The sequence below is a fragment of the Cottoperca gobio genome, chromosome 24 (genome assembly GCF_900634415.1).
Source record: "Cottoperca gobio chromosome 24, fCotGob3.1, whole genome shotgun sequence".
NCBI lineage: Eukaryota > Metazoa > Chordata > Actinopteri > Perciformes > Bovichtidae > Cottoperca > Cottoperca gobio.
In genome coordinates this window covers 1,603,494-1,613,444 of record NC_041378.1, presented here as the reverse complement: position 1 = coordinate 1,613,444, position 9,951 = coordinate 1,603,494, and the positions used below count along the sequence as shown (strand labels likewise).

The window sequence follows — 9,951 nt, the reverse complement described above, 5'->3', positions numbered from 1 at the left end:
ATGGGGCTATTAGATCTGTTTCTCCAGTCCTCCAGCTCTATCTCCCTGTTGGGGGGTCTGGTGGTCTTGCTGCTCGTCTACATTTTCACCTCCTCTGGCTTCAGCTCCGAGAATGAGGGAAAGGAACCTCCAGGACCAAAACCACTTCCCCTACTCGGGAACCTGCTACAGCTTGACCTTAAGAGACCCTACCACACATTACTGAAGGTGAGGCAGTGCAGAGGAGTAGCTTTCTCGTCTTGTTTACTTTTTTCTGTTTGTTTTTGTGTCTAAGAAAATGTCATGATATTATGCTGTTCTTAGCTTTCCAAGAAATATGGATCAGTGTTCACCTTCTACATGGGACCAAAGAAAGTGGTGGTCCTGGCAGGATACAAGACGGTAAAGGAGGCACTTGTTAACCATGCTGAAGCGTTTGGAGACAGAGATCCAATGCTCATTATGGGTGAAATACAAGATAAACATGGCAAGGAAATACTTTTACCAAATACTTATCCTTTTCATGTTCACAGCCTTTGCCCATGATCAACTAATTTGTTAACATGGTTTGCCGAACTTCTTCAACTCAGGTATTGTATGGTCCAACGGGGAATCATGGAAAGAGATGAGGCGCTTTGCCTTGACTAACCTGAGAGACTTTGGGATGGGAAAGAAGACGTGCGAGGACAAAATCATTGAGGAATGCGACCACCTCATTGAAGTTTTTAAGAAGTGTAAAGGTAAGTATCTGCATGATCAGCAATATTTCGCTAATCCTCTTGATGTTGATTGTTTTTCCTATTTCCCGTGTCACAGGAGAAGCTTTTGATACGACCCAATCAATAAACTATGCAGTCTCTAATATTATCTGCTCCATTGTGTATGGCAGCAGATTTGAATATGATGATCCAGAGTTTACATCACGGGTCAATCGAACAAACAGGGTGATTCAACTCGTGGGCTCCTCGTCAGTACAGGTATCACTTCATATGTTTATTAAGCTTAGACTCAGCATTGTGATTTTAATATACATAAAACATACATTGGGGCAACTGATTTACAGAAATAATGTATTCACTTGTATGCTTTATTACATACTGATTTTTAACAGGTGTACCAAATGTTCCCATGGATCGGTAAATTGGTTGCTAACAGGAACGAAATCCACACGTTGATTTCTGCCAACAAGAAACAGAATCTACAGCTGTTTAGTCGTTTGAAAGAAACCCTCAATCCACAGATGCTCAGAGGCTTTGTGGACACCTTTCTGCTCCGAAAGCAGAATCTGGAGGTTGGGAAATGTATTATCACCTACTAAAATTGCTATTATGCTCAATGCTATTAAGAATTAGGTTAACAAATTATGTTTGAACTAATGCAGACAGAGTCCCACTTTTGATTCCTATGAAGTAATCCAAAGTCTTCTTTTAAAAAAGCGTCATATCTTTCAAATTGACATAACATGTTGTGTTCATGTGTTGGAAGGCCCGACTGTCAGGAGAACTATATACTGTGTTACAAGATGACCCCTATTCATTCCAACTGATACTGATGGCATAATAATGTACTGATAAGATTCTTCAAAGCGCTAAGCCTACTGGATGGAACGGCTTAAAATGTGTAATAAAAAGAGCAACTGTGTTTTTGAAGCAAGAAATGCAAACCACTCCACCATCAATGACCTCCTACTACCAAAAAAAGAAAAAAATCAAACCATGATATCTTTCAGAGATTCTCATTGGGTCATTCAAAGTAATAACATATCAAAGTTTTGGTTCAGATGTGTTTGAATAACTGCACTGATGCATCTTTCCCTGCAGGAATCTGGCAATACCAACAGTCACTACAACGATAACAACCTTTTGATAACAGTTCTTAATCTCTTTGCTGCCGGCACTGACACAACATCAACTACCCTGAGATGGGGACTTCTGTTTATGGCCAAGTATCCAAAAATACAAGGTATAGAACTTAAAATCCTCAACAAACAGTCCAAGCAACAATATATGCTTACCAACACAACAATCTTAACGAAAACAAAACCTTTTCTTTTTGCAGACCAGGTCAAGGAGGAGCTGAGCAGTGTGATAGGAAGTCGTCAAGTGCAGGTTGAGGACAGAAAGAACCTGCCCTTCACCGACGCTGTCATCCATGAGACACAGAGACTGGCCAACATCGCCCCCATGGCACTTCCTCACAAAACAAGTCAAGACATCACTTTCCAGGGTCACTTCATTAAGAAGGTGAGACTGAATAAAGTTTGGAGTACCCAACCCCATTAAATAGTCAAAACATTGAGAAATCAATAAATACAATTACAAATTGAAATAATAACCTATGGTGACATGGTGACGTGAAAGTTAACATAAACAATGTGAAATTTGTGAAATATCACAAACTGACTTGTTGCAACGGTGCATCCTATTACAGAACCACGTTCAGGTAGCTCTTTAGAACAAGCCATTCTTTCACACGTTTGTAAAGACTGCATGGCTAGATGCTGGATGTTATACACCTGAGGCAACAGGACTGAATGAAACACCTGAATACCTTCTTTCATCTTTCATTTTCCTTGTGCGATGCGAGGGTCTAAGGACAGAGGGTGTCGTATCCTGTGCAGTCTCTAAAGCACACTGAGACAAATGTATAATTTGTGATATTGGGCTATACAAATAAATTTGATTTGATTTGAATACAAAAATTAAGATGAGTGGCCCAATACTTTTGTCCATATAGTGTATTTTCAAACTTGAACTTGCTTTCTTTAATTCTGGATTATCTGTAAAATGTTCTAATATTTCATAATGACACCTAATTACGCAGCGGTAGAGCTGTCCGGCCCACTGTGTTACTGAATACTACTTCAACTAAATAAGCTTTTTCATTTATTTATCCAAATTCTTTTTCCAATAATTCAGAATGTAACCATTTCTTTCTGTGCGAGGTTACTTCTTAGTAACTTAGTATACTATACTATTTGCTTAGCATATATTAATCTTTTCCATGTATGTATTTTCCACAGGGGACCGCAGTGATTCCTCTCCTAACATCCGTCCTGTATGATGAGAGTGAGTGGGAGAAGCCACACAGTTTTTATCCTGCTCACTTCCTGGACAAAGACGGGAAGTTTGTGAAGAGAGATGCCTTCATGCCTTTCTCTGCAGGTTGGTGAATTTAGCCATCACTTCTTTATGTTCCCTTGCTTGCAGACGAGATCAACATTTTCCTTCTTCTCTCTCTTGCAGGTCGCAGGGTTTGTCTTGGAGAGAGTCTGGCCAGGATGGAGCTCTTCCTCTTCTTCACCAGACTCATGCAGCATTTCTCCTTCTCTCCTCCTCCGGGAGTTTCAGAGGATGAACTGGATCTGACTCCAGGTCTGGGCTTAACCCTCACCCCTTCACCCCACAAACTGATTGCTGTTTCCTGTATGTGAGCAGTAGGGCTGGAAAATGCTGCTTTGCCCCACTGTCAAGACTTCGTCTCCAATACAGTGAAGAGTGTAGATTCTTATTTGTACAGCGTTATGATCCATGTAGTGCAACAGCGCTGAATGTTTGATTTTTACACACTCAATCATAGATTTGTTTTAAATACAGATCAGACCAATTGGTGATTCTGACTATCCTGTCAATAAAGATTTAAATGGTATCCATATCACTGTTGCTCAGCCTTATACTGTAAATAGTTGGCAACTTGGCTCCACACACGTTCAAGATTCATATCAACATTAAAACGTTATTTTAGAGACCTCTACAAAGCTTGAAACAATTACAAAAATGGCTTTCTTGCAAAATAAACATTTCATTTTGATGTCCACAATAAATAAGACCTCATCATATCTGACCTTTGTGCCAGGAACTCTCTTTCAGCCTGAAGATTTTCAACAAAGTACCACAACATTATCCATGGATGTGCTCACTTCCTTCTGACTGCTTCAAACTAAAAGCTGCAAATTGTCCTGGTGCAACCCCAACATGCCATGAAGTTTCTATACCCCTAATGCTTTATGAGAAATATGCTTCGGAAGAAAAAAAATGTCTTTGTTGATTATGTCCACTTGTAATGTTTTGAGTCCATGAAGTGCAACCACGGCACGTCCTCACAAAACAAGCTAAGACATCACTTTCCAGGTTCACTTCATTAAGAAGGTCAGACTGAATAAAGAATAAGAAACCTAGAATAAGAAGAATAAATATTCAAGTCAAAACGTTTTCCTTTAAAACGTAATCGAAGATGCAGTTTCATTGTATTGGAACGATATGTTTTAAGAGACCAGGCGGCTCACTCAATCTGACATTTGTATAAACTGCAGAACACCACGCTCAGGAGAAACAAGATATAGTTTAGTTCGGGGTCGGGGTTGTGGCTCTCTGATGTCCATCCTGGGTTAACTTTACTCTGGGTTATTTGCACATTGTGGTTACTGTTCATTGTGAATGTGTGGGTTAAAAATGAACCCTAAACATCCTGAGGCAGAGCTGTCCAGGGCTGATTACTGATTACATGATGTTGTTCTGCGTCTGCTGGATGTGTAGATGGGCAACCGTTTGCTAACACATTAGCAGAACATTGTAGCGCTGCGTCTTTTTGGGGAGTTATTCTATCTCTTAGTGGGCCGAAAGAAATCAAATAATGCTTATTGCATAGTGCTTTAAATTACTACAGTACAACAAATTGTTAGTAAAATAAAAAGTATCTGAAAGTTTTAGAGCTGCTTACACTAATGAGGGCTTTAGGACATATGATGTAAGAGCCCTGACACAACAGGGAGGAGCATGAAACTGTCATTTATTTTATATTACACTTCAGACAAAATGCAGTAAAGATATTCTTACAAAATATAAGTACCACCATAACTAACAACACGGTAGAACAAGAATACAATGACAAAGAGTAAAGATGAGTGCCCAAGTGTAACTACCAGTGGTGAACTATTTCACTGTGATTAACAACGTGTGTGGAGAACAAACTGCACTGTGTATTCCTGGCTTCCATTTGTTTTTTTTGCATTGGTCTCCTTTATGCAATATAGTGTATACCAGTGACATAAAGCCACCTGAACACAAATACATCACGTCATACAATCAGAATAATTTTAGATTTTATGAATTGATGAGAGTCCTCCTAATTGCTTTATTACAGGGGCAACATTGATTGTGGGATGTATCTGAATGCAAATCTGAATTGCAGGTTTATGGATATTACATTTAGGGTTAAATAACTTAATGTAAAAAAAACAACAACTTAGAAATGCAGTGCCCTTCAGAATTATTGCCACCGCTTTAGTAAGAATTTGCAAAACAGGCTGTAAAATGTCCTTTATTCTTTATCGTCTCGGCCTTTCACTCAAAATATTCACACAAATATGACCTTTTCACTGAAGTAAAATTATTGAAAGAAAAACAAAATGTTGACTTTAAATAAATATTTTTCTCCAAAACATGTGTGCCACAATTATTGGCATTCCTTCATTTAATATTTTGTGCCGCCTCCTTTTGCCAGGATTACAGCTCTGAGTCTTCTCCTGTGATGCCTGATGAGGTTGGTGAACACATGGCACGGGATCTGAGACACTTCTTCCACACAATCTCTCCAGTGATAGTGGAAATGGGCATTTTCCACTGTTTGAAGATTTTCTTATATCCATTTCCTAATTTGTGCAGCTCAACAGCTTTTCGTCGCAGAGCATCGCTGTGTTCTCGAGTCTTTCCCGTAGTGAAGAATGACAAAAATAATTTTGGCCTGTGTCACCTCATATTAATACCCCAGTGAAACAGGACGTCATGGTTGACCACTTAAGAGTTCCTAATCAAACAGGTGAACCTAAAGATGTGACTGGAAATATACTTCAGTTAGATTTTCATCATAGGATTGTCTAGTGGTGCCAATAGTTGTGGCACAGATGTTTTGGAGAAAAATATTTATTCAAAGTCAACATTTATTTTTCTTTCAAGAATTTTACTTGAAAACAGTGAAACGGTCAGGTTTGTGTGAATATTTTTGAATGAAAGGCCAAGACGATAAACAATAAAAGACATTTTACAGCCTGTTTTGCTCATTTTTACTAAAGGGATGCCAATAACTCTGGAGGGCACTGTATAATACCTAGCAAAGAAACATTGACTTAACTACTGAGGTCAGGAATATAAATGACTGAAGCCTTTCGACAGCCTGTTGCCACATCTTCGCTCTACAGTGATGTCATTCAGCTCGAGGACCAATCATCACGAGAGGAATGATAAACATTTAGCACTGATCAGGGTTGTGTCTAGAGACACACAAGCTGTAAACATCCGAAACATGTAAAGGAAGTCGCAGAAGAAAGCAAAGTATTAACATTTTTAAAAAAAAAAAACTTAATTTCAACATATTCTTCAAAATGTTCGTTAGATGGGAGATCTATCAGAGTCAACATTTAGGAACCTTTATCAGTGAGAATCTTGATCTTGATGCATTCAAGGGCATTTCACATCATCACATTCCCCAGTTTCACATTAGCTTTTTCTTAATGTCATTGCCAAATATGGTAACTTTGTCCAAAATGAAATCAATGATTGAAAGATGAAGGCAATGGATTGCTCATAACAAACTACCGGATCAAGATTCAAGTCACAGGACATTTAAGATAACAAAAGTGTTAACGTATCTGGTTAATCTTTAAAAACAAACTAAACACTATGTTATGAAAGGTGCCTTTAACCACAATGACAACTTGAGCCCCGCCCTTCGGCTGGACAGTTAGAAAATGTGATTTGTAGTTAAAGAGCTGAAACTTGTAACAGCAAGTGAGTTACTTGTATTTTATATTACCGACAACAACACACACAATGGAGAACAAAATCTATTCTAATCTTTTTATTGGATATCGTAGCACTGATAATGCAATATGACACAAAATTACAAACACAACATAAATGATTCCAGTACAATACTAAATGCCATCGTTGGATGCGACAATATGTTCACAAGAAAGAACATTCGACTATTCAGGGTCATTTTATTAACTGACTATCTTGAATAAGAACTGTAATGTTCTGCATTTTTTCTCTACAGCGATACAAACTTTTTTGCGTGCGATAAGGAACCATGTTGCCAATTCTGGTTAATGGGTTTTGTCTTTTTAAAATCATAAACTAAGTAATAGAACTCCAGGTCTGACCTAGAGTGTGCCGTTAAATGGAAGCACCATCCTAACGCTAAGCAAAGCATGTCCTACACAAGCTAACACAACGAACACACGGCAGGATCTATGAACACCACACGTGTCAAGTCTTATTTCTTCTGATTTCTTCCGCTTTGCTGACAAAGCTGCAGAGGGATCATCGTCTGCTCCCGTCGTCACCAATATTGATTGTAGAATATGTCACATCCTGCTCTTTGACCTGTATGACCACAAGCAGGAGGTTTTACATGATTCAGACAACTAACTACAGAGTTGACCACATTTACAGTAATCTTGTCGTGAGCTGTTTTTTTCTCTGGTATTCATCAGGACAAAAACACAAAAAGAGGGAATTAAAAGTTAACTTCCATTGACAAAAGTATATGGACACCCACACATACACACCAATATGTTGGATATCTCTAAACAAGGAGTCTTCTTTTTCACAAACCATTTCAATTGTAGCATTAAGATATAAAACTGACAAAAAAATATGTGAGCACATACTTTTGGATGATAGTGTAAGTAATACCTCAGTATGTTAATAAATTCATAACAGCGCTGGAAAGCAAATTTAAGATTAAAGAAGTAGAAAACTGCAGCTAAACACAAGTCGCTCACCTTCTTGTGAGGAGCGGGCGGCCGGTGGCTGACAGTGATGTAGGTCAGCTCTGGCTCATCCTGAGAGCAAAAAAAAAAAACACAGCGGTTTATAAAGAACAAATATTAAATGCACAATATTTGCATGTATTCGTCAAATGCAATAGTATTTCTCAACTATATAAAAAAAAGAAGTTGCACATAAGTACAACTTAACTTTGCTTTTACAGAGGAGACAAATAGACTTTCATTAGTGTTGCTGAACGATTCTGGCCTCCACTGGCAGCATTAAGAAAATATTTTATTTTAATATGCAATAATATAATTCATATAAGTATGTGATTTTTGCACACACACACACACACACACACACACACACACACACACACACACACACACACAATGAGATATAAATGCTCAAGATGGCATTTCATTTTCGAAGCCACCAGTATACATAATAATTATAGCGGTCTGGAATCAGCACTAACATATCTAACAAACCAAACTCCAAATATTATAATTAGCCAAATCTACGAGTGAAGGAAACACTACCAACCTCGGTGTTGACCATGTTTGATCAGCGGCAAAGTGTTGTAGCAGGTGTTAAATAAATGTTGTACGAGTACATATATTTAACAAACGTATGAATGTTTGGAAAGTAGCACACATGGTCTACTCTCGTGATTGTGTCATATCAAAATACATCTTACTCACAGGCTGTTGGGTTGGTGTTTGAACATCTAGAACAAAAAAGGTACAATTTCAAAGATTAATTAGTATATTAAACACACTATTTATACCAAGGCCATTGAAAACACTTGTTTTTGATTGGCTGGCACCTGAAACCCCTCAAGCAGAGTTCTGGTTAATAGTTTGAATTAATTTCCTATATTAATATTGCAAGGTATTATTATAATATTATAAATAAGTACTGTGCTCGCTCTGTTTTACTGACCCTCCGTCACTTTGACTCTCTTCTTGTATGCGATGAGAACAGCAGCGATGATGACCAGAAGTGCCACCACCCCGACCACCGCACCGACGATGATGAAGGTCTGAACAGGAGGGGATCTGTGGTCAGAGGATCCCAGTTAGCCAAAGAAATATAATTCATAACAACAAACAATTCACATCACATACGATCTCAATTTGTACTTGTTAACGATAAATCCTCCATGACAGCCAAAGTCAGTCTTGGAGTTCCGCAGGGTTCTGTACTTGGACCGATTCTATTCACCTTATATATGCTTCCTTTGGGCAATATTATAAGGAACCAACTCTATAAACTTTCATTGTTATGCAGATGATACCCAATTATATCTATCAATTAAACCAGATGATAACCAATCAATTGGCTAAACTTCAAGCCTTAAGGACATAAAAACTTGGATGTCTAGCAACTTTTTGATGTTAAACACAGACAAAACTGAAGTATTATACTTGGCCCTAAACGCCTCCGAAACACATTTTCTAATGACATAGAAGCTCTGGATGCATAACTTGGCCTCCAGCACCACTGTAAGAAATTCCTGGCGTCATCTTTGATCAAGATCTGTCGTTTAACTCCCACATAAAACAAATCTCAAGGACTGCCTTCTTTCATCTACGTAACATTGCAAAAATAAGACACATCCTGTCTCAAATTGATGCTGAAAAACTAGTCCATGCATTTGTTACTTCAAGGCTGGATTACTGCAACTCATTGTTATCAGGTTGTCCCAAAAGTCGCTTAAGACTCTTCAGTTGATCCAAAAATGCAGCGGGCACTGGGTATTGACAAGAACAAGGAAACGGGATCATATTACTCCTGATCAGCTGCTCTGCACTGGCTCCTGGTAAAATACAGAATAGAATTCAAAATCCTTCTCCTGACTTACAAATCAATTAATGGGTCAGGCTCCAGCATATCTTAAAGATCTCATAGTACCTTATAAAGCAACTAGAGCAGTACGCTCCCAGACTGCAGGGTTACTTGTGGTTCCTAGAGTCTCTAAGAGTACAATGGGAGCCAGAGCCTTCAGCTATCAAGCTCCTCTCCAGGTGGGAACCAGCTTCCAGTTGGTTGTTCGGGAGGCAGACACCTCTCCACATTTTAAGAGTAGGCTAAAGACTTTCCTTTTTGATAAAGCTTATAGTTAGGGCTGGCTCAGGTTGCCCTGGATCAGCCCCTAGTTATGCTGCTATAGGCTTAGACTGCCGGGGGACACCTC

The 9,951-nt window shown here is 38.7% G+C and overlaps 1 protein-coding gene and 1 long non-coding RNA gene across 2 annotated transcripts; one reads left to right on the top strand and one right to left on the bottom strand.

Annotated features, from left to right (window-relative positions):
• LOC115004044 (cytochrome P450 2K1-like) lies at window positions 1-3,412 on the top strand. The gene is made up of 9 exons (XM_029426031.1): window positions 1-207; window positions 304-466; window positions 570-719; window positions 796-956; window positions 1,091-1,270; window positions 1,800-1,941; window positions 2,038-2,222; window positions 3,002-3,143; window positions 3,225-3,412. The coding sequence occupies exons 1-9, from the start codon at window positions 1-3 to the stop codon at window positions 3,410-3,412; spliced, it is 1,518 nt and encodes a 505-aa protein (XP_029281891.1).
• Window positions 3,413-6,905: 3,493 nt separating this feature from the next.
• Window positions 6,906-8,785, bottom strand: LOC115003826 (uncharacterized). Its single transcript, XR_003831714.1, has 4 exons — window positions 8,697-8,785; window positions 8,456-8,481; window positions 7,763-7,822; window positions 6,906-7,361 (listed from the first exon to the last, which is right to left on the bottom strand). It is a non-coding gene; the product is annotated as an uncharacterized LOC115003826 (long non-coding RNA).
• Window positions 8,786-9,951: the final 1,166 nt, after the last annotated feature.

Coding starts and splice junctions, on each gene's coding strand:
- LOC115004044 (XM_029426031.1), top strand. CDS start 1: ATGGGGCTATTAGATCTGTTTCTCCAGTCCTCCAGCTCTATCTCCCTG. Junction 720..795: donor AGTTTTTAAGAAGTGTAAAG/GTAAGTATCTGC, acceptor CCCGTGTCACAG/GAGAAGCTTTTGATACGACC. Junction 1,942..2,037: donor CAAGTATCCAAAAATACAAG/GTATAGAACTTA, acceptor TTCTTTTTGCAG/ACCAGGTCAAGGAGGAGCTG.